Source organism: Watersipora subatra, chromosome 11 (genome assembly GCF_963576615.1).
Source record: "Watersipora subatra chromosome 11, tzWatSuba1.1, whole genome shotgun sequence".
NCBI classification, from domain to species: domain Eukaryota; kingdom Metazoa; phylum Bryozoa; class Gymnolaemata; order Cheilostomatida; family Watersiporidae; genus Watersipora; species Watersipora subatra.
In genome coordinates, this window is record NC_088718.1 from 34,178,663 (window position 1) to 34,201,668 (window position 23,006).

Genomic DNA, 23,006 nt, shown 5'->3' on the forward strand with positions numbered 1-23,006 from the left:
TGACATACAATTATTGTATTTTGTATGCATATCAAATATAGTAAGCCAATAAAACAATTGAACTGCATGTTGTTACAATACTTGCAGTTGGACTAAAAAAAATGTGCATAACATTATACAAAAATAAGACACGTAATATGCATAATGTACCTTCTACTAAGTAGTTGTAAAATGCCAATAAGCGCATAACATGTTTTATCCTTGAACTAAAAAGAGAAACAAGCTTAAAAGAACAGAAAGTATATTATAAATGTTAATATGAAGATCAAGCAGAATGACCTGTAACTCATGATAAACTGGCAACTGTGAAGTTGAGATAAAATTTGAAGAGACTCAATAAAAATCAGCAGTAAACATCATATTTGTTTTGTTATAAAATACAACTCATAATCAACTAAAATATACAACTACTAAACAAGTATATAGATGCACAATGAAAACATGTGTACTAGAACTACAACAATGAAATGAGACTGCATAGTGAAGATAAAACACACACTTGCATAAGCATGCCAATGCATATTGTACAACAATGCAATGATGAGAGAAAATTTGCTACCCAAAGGTGAGCAAGATAGGTAGGACCAATAATCTATTTTCAAAAATTACAGACATGCCAAGCAACTGAATGCGATGTTGATTGCAGGGTTTTCAGCAGGTAATGGATGACGTCTGTCTTAAGGCTAAGCACATGCTCAATGTTGTCAGGATTGCAAATTTGAGATAGCCTAAGGCTTAGTGTCTGGTAAAAAAATATCTTCTACTTCTATGGAAAGCAAAAGCATTTTTAAAGAGGTACAGTTTCTAAAACCCGATAAAAGTGTAAAAAAACTAGAGTAAATGTTGCTGAATCTGAAAAATAACTGCTGACAAGCAAAACTCTAAGTCATTTAAAATTGAAACAGGTGGAAATATCTACAGTAGCTGATGATCTAAGTGAATAGAACCGAGGACAGCGCTCAAACGCCAGTATTTTTACAGGAAGAGAGTCTGTTGTGATCAAGCAGCTTCACCATCTACAATTCAAAGAGATGTTAGATAAAACAAAAATATGCTGCAGACCGTAATGACCAAAATACAGAAAATGATTAAAGTTAATTGAAACACCAGTCCTATCAATGATATATCAATGATATATCATTGATATATCATTCATATATCAGTATGATATGTATACATAATACTGTATATCATTGGTCCTATCACCAAATAAACGAATTTGGGCTCAACCCTTTTGATTAACAAACAAACAAACAAACAGAAACAGATGAACATGATCACTATTACGTATCCATAAGGGAATTGAAATGTACACGCACGTTCTATTTAGAAATGATACTATTGCGAATAGAGGAAGCAATGATAGCAAAACATGCATAACTAAAACAAAAAATTGTAAAATAGAATTTTGTAAAAGACCAAAGCAAAAGTAAGACCAAAATTATCCTAAAAAGGAATTAGACACCATGTACCCTAAGTAAATGAATAAGAAACTGAAAAGGCATGAGGAGAGGTTAGGTAAAAAAACTGTCCTTGACAATGGTAACATGCTTGTTAAAACTACAGACAAGCTTTTAGCATGATTCAGGTAAGAGCGATCATTGCATCTTCGCTAATTACTGATTAGCCTGGAAAAGATTACTAAAATGGACATTTTAAGAGATGCTTAATTAATAAGGTAGACAAGTACTATGAAAGATAATAGTGTTAGTTTATAAGATAGACAATTATTATGAGAGATACTAGTGTTAGTTTATAAGGTAGACAAGTACTATGAGATATACTAGTGTTAGTTTATAAGGTAGACAAGTATTATGAGAAATACTAGTGCTAGTTTATAAGGTAGACAAGTATTATGAGATATGCCTGTGTTAATTTATAAGATAAGCAAGTATTATGAGAGATACTAGTGTTAGTTTATAGGGTAGACAAGTATTATAAGATATACTAGTGTTAGTTTATAAGGTAGACAATTATTATGAGAGATACTAGTGTTAGTTTATAAAGTAGACAAGTATTATGAGAAATCTAGTGCTAGTTTATAAGGTAGACAAGTATTATAAGATATACTAGTGTTAGTTTATAAGGTAGACAAGTACTATGAGATATACTAGTGTTAGTTTATAAGGTAGACAAGTATTATGAGAAATACTAGTGCTAGTTTATAAGGTAGACAAGTATTATGAGATATGCCTGTGTTAATTTATAAAATAAGCAAGTATTATGAGAGATACTAGTGTTAGTTTATAGGGTAGACAAGTATTATAAGATATACTAGTGTTAGTTTATAAGGTAGACAATTATTATGAGAGATACTAGTGTTAGTTTATAAAGTAGACAAGTATTATGAGAAATCTAGTGCTAGTTTATAAGGTAGACAAGTATTATAAGATATACTAGTGTTAGTTTATAAAGTAGACAAGTACTATGAGAGATACTAATGTTAGTTTATAAAGTAGACAAGTATTATGAGAGATACTAGTGTTAGTTTATAAGGTAGACAAGTATTATGAGAGATACTAGTGCTAGTTTATAAAGTAGACAAGTACTATGAGAGATACTAGTGTTAGTTTATAAAGTAGACAAGTACTATGAGAGATACTAGTGTTAGTTTATAAAGTAGACAAGTACTATGAGAGATACTAGTGTTAGTTTATAAGATAGACAATTAATATGAGAGATACTAGTGTTAGTTTATAAGGTAGACAAGTATTATGAGAGATACTAGTGTTAGTTTATAAGGTAGACAAGTATTATGAGAGATACTAGTGTTAGTTTATAAGGTAGACAAGTACTATGAGAGATACTAGTGTTAGCTTATAAAGTAGACAAGTACTATGAGAGATACTAGTGTTAGTTTATAAGGTAGACAAGTGTAATCAGAGAAACTAGTGTTAGTTTATAAGGTAGACAAGTATTATGAGAGATACCAGTGTTAGTTTATAAGGTAGACAAGTATTATGAGAGATACTAGTGTTAGTTTATAAGGTAGACAAGTATTATGAGAGATACTAGTGCTAGTTTATAAAGTAGACAAGTACTATGAGAGATACTAGTGTTAGTTTATAAAGTAGACAAGTACTATGAGAGATACTAGTGTTAGTTTATAAAGTAGACAAGTACTATGAGAGATACTAGTGTTAGTTTATAAGGTAGACAAGTATTATGAGAGATACTAGTGTTAGTTTATAAGATAGACAATTAATATGAGAGATACTAGTGTTAGTTTATAAGGTAGACAATTATTATGAGAGATACTAGTGTTAGTTTATAAGGTAGACAAGTATTATGAGAGATACTAGTGTTAGTTTATAAAGTAGACAAGTACTATGAGAGATACTAATGCTAGTTTATAAAGTAGACAAGTGCTATCAGAGAAACTAGTGTTAGCTTATAAGGTAGACAAGTATTATGAGAGATACTAGTGTTAGTTTATAAGATAGACAATTAATATGAGAGATACTAGTGTTAGTTTATAAGGTAGACAAGTATTATGAGAGATACTAGTGTTAGTTTATAAGGTAGACAAGTATTATGAGAGATACTAGTGTTAGTTTATAAGGTAGACAAGTACTATGAGAGATACTAGTGTTAGTTTATAAAGTAGACAAGTACTATGAGAGATACTAGTGTTAGTTTATAAGGTAGACAAGTATTATGAGAGATACTAGTGTTAGTTTATAAGGTAGACAAGTATTATGAGAGATACTAGTGTTAGTTTATAAGGTAGACAAGTACTATGAGAGATACTAGTGTTAGTTTATAAGGTAGACAAGTATTATGAGAGATACTAGTGTTAGTTTATAAGGTAGACAAGTATTATGAGAGATACTAGTGTTAGTTTATAAGGTAGACAAATACTATGAGAGATACTAGTGTTAGTTTATAAAGTAGACAAGTACTATGAGAGATACTAGTGTTAGTTTATAAGGTAGACAAGTGTAATCAGAGAAACTAGTGTTAGTTTATAAGGTAGACAAGTATTATGAGAGATACCAGTGTTAGTTTATAAGGTAGACAAGTATTATGAGAGATACTAGTGTTAGTTTATAAGGTAGACAAGTATTATGAGAGATACTAGTGCTAGTTTATAAAGTAGACAAGTACTATGAGAGATACTAGTGTTAGTTTATAAAGTAGACAAGTACTATGAGAGATACTAGTGTTAGTTTATAAAGTAGACAAGTACTATGAGAGATACTAGTGTTAGTTTATAAGATAGACAATTAATATGAGAGATACTAGTGTTAGTTTATAAGGTAGACAAGTATTATGAGAGATACTAGTGTTAGTTTATAAGGTAGACAAGTATTATGAGAGATACTAGTGTTAGTTTATAAGGTAGACAAGTACTATGAGAGATACTAGTGTTAGTTTATAAAGTAGACAAGTACTATGAGAGATACTAGTGTTAGTTTATAAGGTAGACAAGTGTAATCAGAGAAACTAGTGTTAGTTTATAAGGTAGACAAGTATTATGAGAGATACCAGTGTTAGTTTATAAGGTAGACAAGTATTATGAGAGATACTAGTGTTAGTTTATAAAGTAGACAAGTACTATGAGAGATACTAGTGTTAGTTTATAAAGTAGACAAGTACTATGAGAGATACTAATGCTAGTTTATAAAGTAGACAAGTGTTATCAGAGAAACTAGTGTTAGTTTATAAGGTAGACAAGTATTATGAGAGATACTAGTGTTAGTTTATAAGATAGACAATTAATATGAGAGATACTAGTGTTAGTTTATAAGGTAGACAATTATTATGAGAGATACTCGTGTTAGTTTATAAGGTAGACAAGTATTATGAGAGATACTAGTGTTAGTTTATAAAGTAGACAAGTACTATGAGAGATACTAATGCTAGTTTATAAAGTAGACAAGTGCTATCAGAGAAACTAGTGTTAGCTTATAAGGTAGACAAGTATTATGAGAGATACTAGTGTTAGTTTATAAGATAGACAATTAATATGAGAGATACTAGTGTTAGTTTATAAGGTAGACAAGAAATATGAGATATACTTGTGTTAATTTATAAGATAAGCAAGTATCATGAGAGATACTAGTATTAGTGCTCAAGGTAAATAGAAATTAGGAAACAGATGAGGGCAGCTCTTAAGAAAAACAGTTGCTAATTAAGAGGTTAAAGTGTTCTCACCATCTTTTGCAGCTGAGACACCTGATCAGTAATCAACACCTCAAACTTATCCTGCTTTTCTGCTAGCTTTTCTGTTTTTTTGGCTAACTTGTCTGTTGTTTTAATAGACTGGTCAATACCTTCATGGATTTTATCTTGTTGATCCATAACCGCTCTGATGTCAGCCTAGTAATAACCAGAGTCAGCCAAAAAAATCTTTTATTAGCAAAAGCCAAAAACAGTTTCTTTAACCTACAGAAAAGTTATCACTCTTTTTCTATGAATTCAGCAGCATAAAAGAGTAACAAAAGATTTCTGAGAACTACAATCCTATAAAAGAATTAGATATTACAAACTTGGAAAATAAATATATAACTTCAGAAATGTAATGATGCAAATGTGCAGAATGAGGATACAGTTTTAGAAACATCAACAACAGAACTTTATGCCTATATTCAGGTGATCCGATATTGAATGTTAACCAATTTTTGACTAACAAATATACTATTTAAGTGACAATGGGCCTGATAATTATGATGATAAGCCTGAACTGGCTTTGTACTACATCTCACTATACTGTTTACACCATCGTTTAGTTTTTCCAACATGGATGGGTATAAATACACTTTTCCTACTACTAATCTCAACTCTATCTATAACGACCGCGGTAAGGGTAGCCCAAGTAACTCCTTTCTCATAAGCAATTTCCATTTTGAGCCAGACCTTACATTATAAGCTGACTAAAGCATAATAGATTTCATGACAGAGAATAAACCTGCAGGCAGAAATTTAATCATGATCTGTAGCTTTTTCAAATATAATTTAGACATCTATTTGAATATTAATCATTCCGATACGCTGATGAACAGCTTATGTACTCTATTGAGAGTTACTAGACAGGGAAAACTTTGTTGAAGTGTAGAACTAGAAAATGAGTCTGTGGGTTAACAAAAATGGTCAGTGGAAAAACTATACAAAAATGGTCAGTGAAAAAACTTTACATGCAACAGCTAGTAAACTAGAAAAAATGAAATACTCCATATGATCTATTTGATTGGTATGGCTTCAACACATAGACTGCACAGAGTTTTGGTGTCAAAGTACAAACATTGCTACTCCAAAATGTATCTTGAAAAACTACATAGCATATTACAATCATAGCCATTGCTATGATTCTTTTAGCTATTCTACAAAAATAAATTAAGTGGACTCACTTGTTTGCACTTCAGCTTGACAGGCTTTTTAACCTCTATCCCGGCCGTAGAACATGACCTTTTGGCGACGAACCAAGGGAGCTCAGTCTCCAAGGTCAGAGCAATACTTAGCTTCAAAGAGCAAGAGTTGACACAACTCAAAACTGACCTAAATAACTCAAGAGTTGACTTAAATAACTTAAAACTAGTTAAATACTGTCATGTAATGAAATGAGACGGCATACTGAATAAAGACATCGTTTCTAAACACAAGTATTGGCTGCAATATAACTTGACTTCCTACCAACAGTTCTGGCAAAAGTTAGAAAGCAAGCAATTTTTCTCCCATGGTAATCATGTTTCTTTTAGAAATTACTAATTTTGCATTCAAAGTTTTTGAAGATTTCTGCACAACTTTATTAAACTCATGAAATTTGATCTATACAAAGTTTTCAAATTATAATTTTTTCTAAGCCAGTAGCCAATTATTTATAACAAATCACTTTATCATTATTCTGACAGAGACACACAAGTTTAATACATTTCGATCCATTGATCCAAAAGAAAAATCTAATTGATGTCTATGGTTAGAAAGATAATGGTAGCATCTCAAGGCAATTTAAAAATCTAAAAAGCTGCACTGTGGTATATGTTTAGCTGATTTTTCACAGCTTGCTAGCAAAATTGACATAATTAAAATTTTTGCGTACTACACAAATACGTTTCCTGATTTGAGATTTTACACTATCCTGATACACAGACACTTAATAACACCGTGGTAATGATGCGCAGCATCTTAGATGAATTAAAAATTATGTGGGTTTTTAACAGCGCTATTCAAACTTTTAAATAATTTGGAAATTTGCAAACACATAAAAAAGTAACAAATACGCTTGACAGAGAACCAACCCGCATAACTTTAATAGTAAGTTTTGCTCTACTTTGTAGCTCCTTGATGTCGTCTATGGCGAGAGCGATCTGTAAAAACATAGAGCCATCTCAGACTCTGAAAAAGGAAACACAAGTACTAACTAGTTATAGAAATAAGATATAACTGCAGCAGTAGCCACCAAGTTTCTGAGATAGTTGTCGTTTAATTGCTGCTATAAAGCTTCTAACAATTGAGATTTTTATGAGAATATTAGGATCTAAATGTTTCTGATAATGGTGTTGTCTCCCCTACTAAATAATGCGGCATCACAGCATAAGTTACTGATGTGTCAAACAAGAACTAAACTTTGATGCATAAACTGTAGCCTGGTTCTTCACAAGCAATTATTATTAATGCCAGTACCAAGCATGTTCAACCTTACATAATCTAGACATCAGTTTAACAACCCAATGTAAAAGTTTAAGTTAAATGCAATATATTTATAAGATTTGGAATACCCATGACTCCTTTCATTTAAAAGCCTCAGATTTTCCAAGAACATCAGCTCATGTTAACATTCATAAAGCTTCTAGAACATCCTGAGGATGAGCCAAGGTTCAACCTACCACAATCAAAAGCTGAATCTTTCCAACGATTAGTTTCCATTTAATGATACAAACTAGTCATATAGTGTATTAAAACAACTAGTACTACAATAAACTGAACTCTATTGCTACAAAAATTAGTATTACTTCAGACACAGACAAGGCCAACACTGAGGCAAAGCTACTGACTCGACCAACAGCACTTACCAACAAGTTCATTACCAGAATGGTCATGAAGATGATAAAGAGTGTAAAGAGAATGTAAGTTGTGACGGGGTAGTAGATCTGAGCAGCCTCCTGTTCATTAAACACAGAATCATAGTCAAACTCTCCTGTCATCCACACCATAGACTCGAAAAGTGACTTTTCGATTGTGGTGAATGATGGCTGTAGAATAAAATCATGTAATATTTATATACATTTCAATAAAAGACACTGAAGTATTGTAAACACGTAAGTTGAAAGAGTTGAAAAAAAAGTTTGGAATGTTTGAAACAAAACTAAGATGAGCTAGACTACCTTCACGAAGGTAGTCTAGAATCAAATAGGCCACCGGAGGCTGTTCATTGAGAGAGGTTAAAAACTTCTAATTCATTTTTCTGACCAACTCCAGTCAGATGATAGCCTAATAAAGCTAGACTAATTTTCATATTAATCTGGCTGAGAGAGAAAGAGAGCGATTTGTTGTTGGTGGAACCATAGACTTCTAGGCAGCAGCTCCTCGTTACTAAAGGTGATATATTTCACTCTATGAATCAGATTGAAGCTGAAAAATACTGGAGAGACATTAAGAAACTTTGGATCAAGCTCATGATATTTACATTTGCAAGAGATCTATAGAAAATAACAAAAATAATAAGTAAAAATAAATAAAAACAAAATAATAGAAGTCAGTTTAAATTATAACTATCCAAAATGTAGAGCGATTGCAACAGAAATTATCCCAAATTTTATTGCTAACTGTATAATAAAGAGCAAAAGTAAGAAATACATGTAGATACCATTCCACATAAAATTTGAAGGTACGAATCGACTTATAGAGCTTGCTTATACAAGATGGTTTTTAAAATGTTGGATGTTGCTTCGGCTTCCGTGTACTTTTAATAAAAATAATTATTATGAATGCATAAGCAATAAAGGTACTCTTTCAAAATATTCAGTGTATTCAACATTTGTGTCTGCTGATAAAACTGGCTTGGTATTTACCGGTAAACTTTGTAATGAAAACTATTAAAAAGCTATTATCTAGTTATGATGTCACGAGATATCTATTAATTACGGGGTATATTTTTGATCGAGTTGAATATTGACTTAATAAATCAGACGATTGCAAGACAGAGCATTGAAAAGTTTAAATAAAAGTCTGTTGAAGTTTCACAATCGCTTTACTTGGCATCATGTCAAATTTCCTCACAACATCTAACCATTGTCGAAACTACGCTAAAACTCACTGAATTGCTCAAGGACATGTAGAAGCTTATGGCAAAGCCAATCATCAACCACAGGAGAGAGCAGGAAACATTTATGAAGGTCTTGAGAGTGTGAACAAACATGACTATGTATATTCCAAAAGATTCATTTGGCTGTGAGAACAAGGCGAACTCGAACCATGCAAAGAACATGGCTATAATACCTGCCGACCACTGCCAACGCTACAAAAACCAAACAAACGTGTCATGAGAAAGTTTCGCACACAAATGACCATTTATATATAGAAATCACAATGTTTATTTTTTTTGTTAAACTCTGTGTCCAGTTATGACAATTAAATCTAGCATTGAAAAACCTGCATGGCACAGGATTTGATCTTGGGACCTTTTGAGATAGAGGCGGCGAACTTAGCAATTAAAGGTTGACTTGCAACAAAAATCACATTACCGTTATTTACTATAAAAAGATTCACCATGTCTTACTCTGTTGAGTTGTATGTGCAAAATATGTAGAAAGGTGATTACAAGCTCTTAAAAGCTCAAAAACGGACAGAAAATCGCAACGACACGAGACCGCCGTAGTTTGGATTCGCTTTCCAAAACGGCTCAAATGTGATGTAGTTGTGAGAGATGGTTTCTGTTTACACTTTCTTGCAACCTTATTCGTCAAAATGTTTTCACAAATATACTTCACGCATTCAATAAAACTATGTCTATTGTTCTTACGCGTCTGTTTTATCGTCATTGTAAAGCTGTCACTTTTAGCACTGATATCTTATAACTTACCGTGAAAAATCGTTAAACTTTTTAACCTTAGCTCGAAGGAGTACATATCATTGTCTGATAATCATGATGAGCCTGTTGTTCACCTGTGATAATCGAAAAGTGCTGCAAAAATTATTTGCGAAGTATTGGGTCACATGATCAGATTACGACTTGACGATTGAATAATGCCGAAACAAAACTGTAAAGTAGCGAGCATCTATATTTGATACGGGGTCTTCGGTGAAACCCGAATTGTTTGTCATAAACAAATACTACGATAAGTTTTATCTTGAGCTTTGTAGTGGCCTTTCAATTCACGTGAGAACATACGTGACGAGACGATAACCAAATTTCGTTTCTACGTCATCGAAATAAAGATATTCCGTGAGAAAATTTGTGACAAGCCGATAACCAAATTTCGTGTCTACGTCATCGAAATAAAGATATTCCAATCTACGGCGGCTTTTCGTTTTTGAGCTTTTAGGAGCTTGTAATCACATTTCCACTTATTTGGCACTTACAACACAACAGAGTAAGACATGGTGAATCTTTTGATGCCAAATAACTGTAATGTGAATTTTGTTGCAAGTCAACCTTTAAGCTACATGGAATAAAATGGATTCATTGGGCAAATAGTCATTCCACTGGTTACGATACTCGCCCTTAAAGCGCTTGCTAGGGGTTAATAACTAGCACTGTTGACGACTGTCAAACTGGCTCGAAACACAGGTATTGTTTTAGCAAAGATGTTGGTAAAGATCTAGCTTTCCAGATAGGTTACCCAATTTCATTAGGCAATTATTCTATTACCAGTGCAACGCAGCGAAATCTGCTAGTAAAGTATAAAACGATAGTAATCTTTACTATAATAAGATTCGTGTCAGTACATATGTTTTTCTATCACCACGGTTTGTGTTCAGAAAAAAAATTCAATTTTTTAGCATCCTAACTCATGATATTCAGCTTAGCATCCTAACACTCCAGCACTTGCACCAATAGTTGTGCGCATAGTTTTTCTCTGTAATTTATTGGCACATCTGATGGTCTCTAACAGCACTCTAGACTGCCAGGGAACTAGTATGCTTAAAGTAAAACTTGAATATTCTTATCCCAGCACTAATCAGTCACAAGGCCCAAGCTTGATCAATAAAATAAAGAGAGCACAACTTCATAAACAACACATAATTTTAAGAGATCCACAAGCAATATTATTTACTTTTTCCTTGTGATTTATGAAATAACTGCACTATTATTTTACTATCCTACTATATAAAACTCCTCTGTAGACTTGGATTTAAGTAAGTTCATGTACCCAGGCTATATTTATGGTTTTGGAGAGTGAACAATATTTCTGTTTGTAGCCTTAAAAATATATTACAAAGTATGACTAAAAATATAATACTATAATATAATATAATAAAATAGTATAAATATATAATAAATGTAATAAATATAATAAAACTATAATACTAAACTAAAACTTATTTAAAGCAATTTTTCATTTAGACATCCTGTAACTATACAGATTAATCTGTATAGTTGATTTAGCAGGGAGAGCATTTAAGGTTGGAAGCCCTTATTGCTCCCATCCAAGGGAGCCTTTTTTTATAGCAAAATAGCAACATTTCACTTATATTTCTCCTTAATATAATATTGAAACATCCTGGTGAACAAATCACCTCAAACGTCCAAAACAGCCACAAATAATAAAAAAATACTGATACTTTTTGATAAAATCTACTGAAACTGTGTGCAAGTTCATTTTTAAGAAAGTCTTTAGGCTTACCTCATTGTAGATACTAAAAAGAACAGGAGTAAGAAATATTGAGCCTGAGATGAGCAAGACCCACGTGGGTATTTTCCTTAATGTGAAATAGCTCAACCTCAACCTGCTCATTCGTAAGACCTACAAACAATCAGAGAGACACGTATTAAAAAGGATATTTACACTCTTGGGCATTATGTGACACTTACGTGGCATAAAAAACCTTTCACAAAGTAGTGATGAAAAAATAATTTAATCAAAAATCAATATTTAAAATGTGTAAATAACACCAATTAAACGGTATGTGGAATTAGTAACTAAATTCATAGTGTCACTCAGCATTTCAGTAATACTTGAAATGGATGTAATAAATCAGTCTTCTTTATGTGAAAAGATGATGGAAAGTCTGTAAAATCTTCAATGGAAAACTGATATTAAAAATTAGACGATGTACGACAAAATTGCAAAAATGATTCTTTTATCAATATCAAAGTTCAAAACAGAAATGTATGTTTTATCATTTTTTAGGCGCTGCTCGAAAATTGAACAGTTAAACAAATCAAATTGAACTATATAGTTCATTTTAAACTTCACATCTTTCATTTAATGGTTGAGAAGATAACTTCTACAAATGACATTTTTAGTCTGAACTATATAATAGGAATATATTCGAACAAGAAAACGTTTACTAATGTTTGTTATTTGAAATGTTCAGCATAGCATGACTATGAAGCCTTAGATGATGGTGTAGAACGATTGGCAGCGCTGGTAAGCAAAATAAGTGGTATCACAAAGTGTATTAAAATTATTATTCGAAAGATTTTCTAAACTTTATGTGCAACTCATTTTTGAGGGCAATGACACGTCATGATAATGCTATAGCCTATGTTGCTAGCGCTTGCAACACTCTAACTCACTGCAGTCAAACCTGAACTCGTAACTACCACTATGTATGAACTATTTGACTGACCACATCAATTCCAAAAAATCTATGTCTCGAAATTCAATGTCATTTTCATTGTACATTACACTATAAATGACATCTGTATTAGTGATTAAACAAATAAAAAGCTAAACTCTGTCAAAGTACACCATCTAAAAGAAGGGAAGAGGTTGCTGGATATGCTGTTTTGACAGGCTGCAAACTAGTTGCTCTCTTTGCCGTTTGCCTAAAATTGAATAGTAAATCTTAAATTTTCAATTACCATTAAATTAATTAAATTTCAAATTCAGTAAAACATCAAGTTATTAGACGTCTTATAATTTCAATAAAGAAGGATGGGTTGATGAATTGAACATTTACACCTCTGAATGAGCAGAATCGTTGAAAGAAACCAGTTGTCATATATTTTATCTAGTAGCATATCTCTGCACCAGAACTTTGATCAAGCTGAAAGTATTAACACTACCTACGAGTCTACGACACCCTGGGTAAATTTGAAGCCCCACCGATGTTAATAGGTTGTACTGCTGTGGGTTATGAAATTTCCAAACTTTATTTCGTGATTTATCAATCATCTCACTATAAAGAAAAGTTGATCAAAGAGAATAAAGACATTTCCAGTCTCACTGTTCACTCCAACATCTCAGCACTTAATTCAGTGAACTTTTATAACACTTCAAGTAGAATACTTTTGAACAAACTTACGAATTTTCATGTTTTCTTTTCTTACCATGAACAGATATTACGCTGGCTGAGTTCTCAAACCAGTCATGTGGGACACAAAGCAAAATTCACAAAATGGATGACAAGTTTTGGTCTTCTGTAATTCCATTTTAATATTAGTCAGAATTTTCAAAATCCAGTAAACAATATCCTGACAAAGATGACAATGAATAAGTAAAATATTTTTATCCTATCAGTATTCATTGTGGCTAAAACTACTTTTCATAATTCCAGTTGACTGGTTTGTTTACAAACTAGTTTAGAAGTTAGAGCACAAAGCAGCCAACTGGTATATCATTGATGTATAACAATGCGTCTGAAGATGCACAAGCGCATAGAATTACATTGGTTTATAATAGGTCCTATATAATAGTTTACAAATACTGTATTTGCTTTCTCTAGATGAACAACCAGGTAGTTTTACGACATTAAGGTACATAAGCTCAAATTTATGATGGTAACCTTAGTCTATTTTAGGAGCGAATTCACGTATGATTTGTCTGTTTCTGCCAAAAAAGGAAGCATTGACTCGAGATCTTTCACTTTTGCTCCAGCTAACGTTATCACCCTTTTTGTCTACTGGAGCATTGGCTAATCTGATCTCAGATGAAGATCCTCTTGACAGGGTTTTACTTATAACAGAATCTAATTTTAGACTAGGCTTATTTGTGTGCTCACAATGAGAAATATTTTGAGGTCTAGCTGCGCGGTAAACAAGCTTCTTCACCTTGGTGTAGCATACCATATTATCATGCCCTGTTTTTGTCATTTCACTATACATTTTGATGGGTTTTTTCCAAAGGTGACTTCTATGGTTTTTGTGTTTGGTTTTATATTGAGTAGGTGGCAAATAACATGACATTCTTTTAGTTGTGTTGGTACCAACATCCTTGCAAGGTTTGCTACAATATACCATGTTTAATGATATATATAGAGAAGGAGAACTGATAATAATACGAGCACCATTTTTCGGTATTCAAAAGCAAGATTAATTATTGATGACGAAAAATGCTGTAAAAGTTTAGGTTTAGTTTTTTTTAAATAATATGGTTTAATGTACAAAACCTACTCACCTAGATATTTGGTTTAAAACTTCACTTTTTTCAATACAATTTTTGTTTTGCCTTTTATTTGCAACCTATATGCTTGTTCAAATCTTGCAACAAAGCAGTGTTGAGTTGTGAGTTACGTATATGCAACAAAGCAGTGTTGAGTTGTGAGTTGCGTATATGCAACAAAGCAGTGTTGAGTGTTGAGTTGCGTATATGCAATGAAGCAGTTTTACAATACACTATGTGCAATTTCTGTCTGAAACCAAGACTGCAAAGGAAAAGGGTATTTCCTCACAAAAAAACTTTACTAATTACTGATAAAAATAAAACAAATTCAATTAACATATCTCAACCGGCTTAGTAATAAATTTTTCAAGTTTCATCAGGACTTTACGAACACCCAGCACATAGTCTGTATTGAAAAAGCCAGTTGACTGGTTTGAGCTTTAACGACATTGTAGAATAAACCCATTTAGCTGATTTGTATAACTGAGATCTCAGAGAAAAACAAAAACTAGGCAAAGAAAATTTGTTGATATATTTGTAACCCTATAAACACCCAAAAACTGTGATAATCTCAAATTTTTTCGTTTTCGCAGTTAGCTGATTTGAGAACTGAGACAACGATTAACCAACTTTACAGAAGAGCAAAAGAAGGCCTTTACTGCGCTAACAAAAACAAAGTGCTTTGATGCTCTTTCGTATTGCTGTTTATCCAATTATTTACCACGGATTCAATCAGCACTCTTATGTCTGCCCGCAGTTAATCATGAAACTCAAACTGGTGGTTCAAACACAACGACTGCAAAATGTCTGGGAACATGAAAGAACAACTTGAAACCGTGTACTACAGTAGCAATTTTACTTTAAGAAGTGGCAGAAACGGAGAGAAAGATTAAAAAGCTACAAATAACATCAATTACTTCAGATAATCTTAAGGCTGAATTCATTAAGTATTAATACGGGCATCAAACAATTGGCATCATTGAAATAAACTACTGCTAAGAAAGTAATACATAAACATATATATCAAATCATTTGGATAGTAAACCGCTAGCCATGCAAGAAATCGTTGTGCTCAAGGAACAAGGAACAAGCTGCACATCTCATATAATCACCAAGGAAACTATTGGCCAATACTACAGTGGGTTCAAATTCAGAAAGTAAATCATATAGCAATCAAGCTAAGCCTTTGACTTCAGATCTTATCCTAATGACTGTTTATCAACATATTCCACTCACAGCTTCCAAGCAACCAGCTCAACCTAAACAGCATCAACGTGTGGTTTTAATATGGCCCAACTCTGCTCTACATGGACCATTTAACCAAGTCACCATTGATAACGCTACTAACAAGCAATATGAATCAACTATTATTAAACTCATAACTCATTATGCAATGAAGTCAAGAAATCTTGATCTAGCTCCAACCACAGAACATTGCAAAATGAGTTATGGATCGTCAGATCATTGATCTCTTTGATTGATTATCCTGCAGGCTGACCCTAAATTCCAAGTCGCACAAAGTGAATGTTGTCATTGTTAAGGGTGTGCCGCTTGATAGAAACACGAATGTATCAAGGTCACTAATGGAAATTCTTTCCTAAGTTTTTGGGACAAAACATTTCTAAAGATGACTATGACATCTAACGATAGTGCCCCACAGGAATATCTATTTATTTTCTTGACTAACCGTTATGAGTGCACAACTCTGAAAAATATTTCTGATTAAAATTAAATAATTGTCAATAAAGTAATATAATGGGGTTGGTACTTCTCCATTCATATTCCATAAATTAGACGAGCTGTCATCAGAAGAGTCACCAAAACAGTCATGTCAATCAAGTGCAGACGCTGATCAATAAAGAATTCATATAATCTCACCTCAATTAAGGTATTAAATGCAATAATAGAGAAGCCAATGATGCTGAAGTAACTTGCTGCCAGATTTTCATAGGATAATTCAGTATTCTCATATTCCTCTTGGGCAGAGTAGCTCATGTTAATTGCCGATAGGTTTGTAGAGTCATTAGAAGCTAAAGACAGTCTACAATAAGCATACCATAAGATAACTAGGGGCAGATAATCACTAGAGAAATATACCTTAAACATAGTGAGGGTAAAAGCAAAAAATAAAGAGATGTAGCTACCATAAACATAATAATGTTTTAAATAGAGATGTCATAGATATATTTACCTTAAACATAGTGAAAGTAAAAGTAATCAATAGAGAGGTACATCTATGTTAAGCATAGAGAGAGTACCAAATAACAACAGAGATGAAACTACCTTAGACAAAGTTGGAGTAAAAGTAGGAAATAGCGAGATATGCATACTTCAAACATAGCAAAGGTACAATTAGTGTCTAGAGAAGTTTTACCCAAACATGGAAAAGGTACAGTGAAAACATAATTCAAGGAAAACTAGAGAGATGCAGTCATCCCGAATCTGTTGGGAACACAAATAAGATCTATAGCCACCACTGGTAACGAAGGTGCAAGAGTATGGAACAACGTACTCGGCAATAAAGATGAGCTTACACAAAATTTAGGTAGATTTTATCGGAAAATACCAGTAATGTTCTTTCAAATGCGATTGCTTTTGATGTTTGAAGTGATCTGACTGCCAGCATACTTTAAGAATCAAATCGACAAAACACAATCATGGTTAAAACCTTTCGAATATACCGATATCTTTCTTGGGGTTTTAACCGCGATGAAGTTGATCTTGAAACATCCTGGCAGTCAGATCACTTCAAACATAAAAAAATCGCAAATGATGGAAAAATATCGATAATTTCTGAGAAAATCTACTAAAATTTTGCATCAGTTTATCATTAACTAATGGAGTAAATGGAGTGAGAGCATATTAGGGGTAAAGAGAAAAGATGGAAAAGATAACAACTCTATGCATAGCGAAGCTAGTTTTACAATTTGGAACAGTTAACTTGCAATGCATGCCATAAACATACCATCTTACCACAGAAAGGTCTTACCCTTCATAGGGGGAAGGCAAAACCAGAGCAATCAAAGTCATGCAGAACAAAAGAGTAAGTTGCAGACGAATTTGCATCTGGTGGAAGGGGCCAGCCAAGAGGAACCATTTACGATTAAGAAGACTGGTTACTAACGGATGAGCTAGCAATCTCTCCTCCTGCCCCTCTACCTAAGCAAAATACAGGCCAAGTTCCAAGACTAGGCAGCAAATAGATAACATGCAAACTGTAAACAGAGGTACGATTTACTATGATTGACCAAGGTAGAATATGTCATGTATGACTATGACTCACTACTACTGAATCTACAAATCTCTGAGCCGATACATCATTGTACTTGTTTCTATCATAATGAAAAAATAAAAATCTCTTTTAGCTGATTAGTAATATATTAATTTAGTTTTTACATAACATTGAGGTTTATAACTTTCAATAGTTTTTAAAATGTATGAATTTGTATAAATATATTTCTCAAAGTATGTTTTATGTCATATGTCTGTCTGCATTCCGCCCATAGCTATTAAAATCTTGATATTTAAATTCCCCATTCTGATGAATTTGAACTCACAACGGACCAACAAGTTTCCTATCCGGACGCTCTACCACTGAGCTACAACAACATAGTGATCAGAAATGTTTTCGTACACTGAATAGACCACGTGCATGCTATTTATTTTAGCCTTGCGTCCTTGAGTTAATGTTTCTCTGAGAAATATTTTGAGACATGAGTAGACGCAACGCAATGCTTATTTGTCCTTTTTTTGTTAGGGCTAATTTATTCGGGTCCACGATGTCGACAATAATTTATCTCAAACTTAAAAATTCTGCGCTTTGTGTACTGAGTATAGACAGTGGAACCTCGGCTTTTGGACGCTTCGGTTCTCAACCAACTCGGTTTTCGACCAAAGATTTTGAGATTGGTTCATCTCGGATCTCGAACATAATCTCGGTTCTCCACCAAACCGGAACATGCGCATTGGAATTGAAACTGCTCTGGAAACAACATGGAAACATTCATTAATAAATGGAAAAAACATTTACGCTTCATAAATTCTTTACAAAAGGGAGAACCATCTGGGACGACGTCTCCTTTACTAAAGACATTTGCTAAGGAGCTAACCCCTCCAGTTGAGTTACCCTAAATTGTTTTGGAAGAGGATCCTCCTTCAATGATGTGAAGTAAACGTGCCATTGCTGTTTATTTTTCATTTTTCCTATGATTTTTGATGTAACTGATCTGTTGCATTTTTTTGCTGTTTTATTACCAACTTTTGCCATTTTTGTTATTGTATCTTAACCTTTAAAGATGTGGTTGCGTCAAATTGGAGTTGATCTTAAAAGAAAGCATTTTTTCTCTCTATCAGTTGATATGTTGTTTTTTGTGTTACGCAATCTCATTGCCAAGATATTTGAAGACTAAAATCGAAAAAATCTGATCGCGGTAAAAACGATCAGGCCACAAAAACGTGCCCAGATTTGCCCAAAATGATGTCACATGTTATACAACCTGTCTCTATCTCTCGTATTCACATTGGCTATTTGCAATAAAAGTCTAGTCCTACGCGGCTCTATTGACATATATCTTATTTTGTATTTGCTCCTGTTGGCTCGAATAAAATTTTAAATCCAGCTACAGATGCATTATTATGAATGTTTCAAAGGCATCAAATAACGAAAATTGAAAATTTGTTCTACTCACTTTCTCCAAATGTTGTGTAAACATTTGGGTACCGACTACCAATTCTACCGGTCTACGGTAATTCTGTCAAGCAAACTATGTAGAATAAGGTCTTTGTATCAGCACAGTTCTGCCGCTACCCATACTAACGATATACAGCCTCCCATAAGTCCCGCCCACCTTATTTCCGTTGCCTATCCTTGGGGCGAGGCTGTATATCATTGCCTACACCGACTACTAGTTTCTTACTACCGTAAGTAAGCAAGCCGCGTCTTTGAAAAGAATATACATAGGGATAGAGTTTTAAGGATGAGAAGTCTGCTGCAAACTGAATTTGAACTCGCATTCTCCAGTTCTGTGGACATCTATATACTATATCCAATTCACTACAATATTCTGCAAATCATGTTTTGCATTATCTTCAACAATATTATTTTATTATATAATTTTTACAAGCAAAATATTTTCATCTCGGCATAAAGCTTTTATTAAAAATATTCATCAAGTCGTGGCCACTCACATAGTTTTAGCTGATACAATAAGACAAGATCATCTACTCTAACAAACTCAAACAAAACATCATGGTTTATGCAGCACACATTAAAGTCTCTTTCCCCTTTATGGCAGTTTCCACACTGACAAAGCTGCTTCGGCTGGTGGGACGACATAAACATTCTGTAATCAGTAAAACAAATGCAATAGATATATGTCATTCATAGATATGTCATTCTAAAGCGTATCTATTGAAAGCTTTCAAATTGGGAGTTAAATAGATTGTGAGTGTAATTTTAAAAACGAATAAACGTTTAACAAAAGCACAAGTACGCCAAGCCAACGATTCGAAGCTTTGGTTCTGGAAATTAAAGATTTGCATTGATCAATCGATTTTCTCCACTTTCTACAAGTGAAAAGTGAACATCTAATGTCAAATCATAAATCTAATTTACTAGATAAAGCTGCCACAGAAAATTTGAAGCAAATGTAGCTAGGTAAACCAATAAAAAATATAAAACAATGATTAGTGATAGCAAAAAGCTATAATTTTATCAATTAGTACATGTATTAATGAGTACTAAAATATTACCTTTAGTATATTCATCAATCTAAGCCATTGTATAGCTAGATGCTAAAGATTAAAAAGAAGTCGTCAAGAACTCACTGTACATACGTATCTTGCACGCGCAGGAAATTACATTTTAGCCTCAAACAGGGAAATATAATCTGAATGTAAACTCAACAGGAAACTCTATAGGAGACTCAAAGTAAAAGATAAATTTACCTCCATTCTCCGAGCTTCCTCCGTAGAACTTTAACTACCTGATGCCAAGAAAACTTGGAGTCACCTTCGCAGTAACTTTACAGCAATTTTACATTTACATGTATGTTGTTCACCAATAAAACGTGTTGATCGAGTAATTCATTAAAGTATCGATGTTAATTAATTTAGTAAATATCGATGTCCATGCGATTTAATAATAGAGTAAAATCCCTAAATTTGAGATCACAGACTACACGTTTTACGAGTGATAACATTTATTACGACCTATATAAAAAATTCGCGCTGATGATTGGCTAAGGAAGCGACCTCATATTTATCGCTCGTGGTTTCTTTTCAGATATATTGCTTGTGACGTCACGAAAGAAGCACCCGCTGAAACGTGAGCTTTTTAAAAGAGGGCCTCATTCAAACGAATATATCTTTAGACAGGGTTGGTCTACAAAGACAAAAATGGCATCAAATTGTAGCTGATGTTTTAGCCTTTTATGGGTCTTAATTTCATTAAATCGAATTCTTTGACGCAACCACATCCTTAATGTTTTTGATGTTTTAAGAGCAAAACATACAAAATTTTTACTTTTGTTTTCGTTTTCCATCATCATAAATAGAAAACTTTTTATTAAAATTAAGCACGATCTCCATGTATATCTACCCATTTTTATTGATAGTATGCCTTATACAGTACAGTTTATGGTGTGAAATACTTTACCAAAGTTGTTTTCTCACCTTGCAACAGATTATAATTTACCTATATTTATTCTCATGGAAAAATCGTTTCGGATCGTGAAACACTCGGCTTTTTAACAACCTTCTGGAACGGATTATGTTTGAGAACCGAAGTTCAACTGTACGTTATTAAAAGATATAGGTTGCTGAAAATCATAAACAACTTTAATTTACAGTGGTTTAAAAACGTTTACAGTTGTTTTATTTATTTTTAACTTAATTGTCCTGCACAAAACCTTTTTCTCATGATATGAAGTTTGAAAATTACAGTTGTTTGACAAAGTTTGAAAACCTTTACAGTTGTTTTCATTATTTCTTTTAATTTATTTCAACTACACAAAACACTTCTCTCATGATATGGAGTTTAAAAGTTAGAATGGCAAATGTTGTTATATGTTAAATACAAACCACTCTTTTATCTAAAGAACTTTTTATTACCTGGAAAACGCCGGGTATCACAGCTAGTATGTGATTACTTAAATGATTATCATTGCTTTTAGTGCTGTAGAACCAATTAGACAAAATACAGCATAGAAAATGCAATATACAACTTATATCAACATTTGTTCCAACGAGGTATGATTCAACATACACAACATAAATTGGACTGGACTAAATTTGTGTGTTGAGTTGTGTCTGCACTTTGATAGGTCACCTACTGACCAATAATGTTGTGCAGCCTAAGTAACATGGAAGTCCATTTTTTATTATAATTACGCAAAAATAAATTTATTGCAATGGCAGAGATACACTTAGCAAGAGTTAAATATCCAACAATAAGAGGGTGACAAAAATGGATTAAGAATAGAAACTAGTTGTTTGATTGCAAAGAGAAAAACAGCAAGATATACTGCTGCTTGAGCCAAAGTGTTCCCCCTCCCTGGAAACTACACGGATATAAAAACACCTTTTTTATTGTTAGCTACACTTTGTATCCCTCTCTAACAGCAAACCAAACAATGCTGCAGCCAGCTGAAGCACAAAAGTTGAAAGTAAGCCGATAGAGTTGTATGAAAAATTGTAACAACCAAAACTCATCATACCCATACATTAGATTAAACTTGATTCATTACTGTAATTTTTTGAGACTTAGATCTGATTGCTCAAAACACACTTCCTGTTGATTGGGGAGTACAAGTGACTCAAATGACAGCCCGCTGAATTTATGTATTGTAGCCTGTAAGCCTTAGTCAAAGACAAAAAGAATAGACTATAGAACTATAGACTTTTTCAGGTACATTTAGACAGCAACCTTTGACTTCTAAGGAAACTGAACGATTCAACTCACCATAATGGAAAGAGGGTGGTTGTCTCTGACTTTGAGTCGGTTATTAAGATATCTGTTTATGTCACTAGCGTGAGCTTGGCCTATCAATATATACACAATACTATACAATGCACACAGATATATCAGAAGTGCTGAATCAGCATTCAGTCTAGGTAAAGAGATATGTACATCCCTTAGAATACAAGTCCTGCGGCAAACTTTATCTGACGGCTTACTCTATGAAACTCAGGCTTTAGAGCCATTTTCAGCATTGTATAATAAAAAACCTAGATACTTGCCATGTAACATACACACATGTGATATAATCAACCTTTCTCCACTCACTTACCATACAGCATTATGTAACATACACTCATGTGATATAATCAACTACCGAATTACCACTCTTCATCATGTAACACACACTCAAGTGATGTCATCAACCTTTTCCTACCCAATTACCACACTTCATCATGTAATATACACTCAAGTGATGTCATCACATTTCTACTACCCAATGACCACACTTCATCGTGTAACATACACACTTGTGATCTCATAAACATTTCTCCACCCAA

The 23,006-nt window shown here is 33.2% G+C and overlaps 1 protein-coding gene across 1 annotated transcript in view; it reads right to left on the reverse strand.

Moving 5' to 3' along the window:
• The window catches only part of LOC137407996 (transient receptor potential cation channel subfamily A member 1 homolog), a 34,108-nt gene continuing 11,102 nt past the window's right edge, over window positions 1-23,006 (reverse strand). The window contains exons 8-17 of the mRNA XM_068094385.1: window positions 22,450-22,529; window positions 17,479-17,648; window positions 16,368-16,530; window positions 11,787-11,906; window positions 9,257-9,457; window positions 8,013-8,192; window positions 7,239-7,307; window positions 6,351-6,461; window positions 5,158-5,322; window positions 1-1,016 (exon numbers count right to left, since the gene is read on the reverse strand). Of these exons, the coding sequence (XP_067950486.1) occupies window positions 960-1,016; window positions 5,158-5,322; window positions 6,351-6,461; window positions 7,239-7,307; window positions 8,013-8,192; window positions 9,257-9,457; window positions 11,787-11,906; window positions 16,368-16,530; window positions 17,479-17,648; window positions 22,450-22,529 (1,316 nt within the window). The 3' untranslated portion in view covers window positions 1-959. The remainder of the gene's footprint in view (window positions 1,017-5,157; window positions 5,323-6,350; window positions 6,462-7,238; window positions 7,308-8,012; window positions 8,193-9,256; window positions 9,458-11,786; window positions 11,907-16,367; window positions 16,531-17,478; window positions 17,649-22,449; window positions 22,530-23,006) is intronic.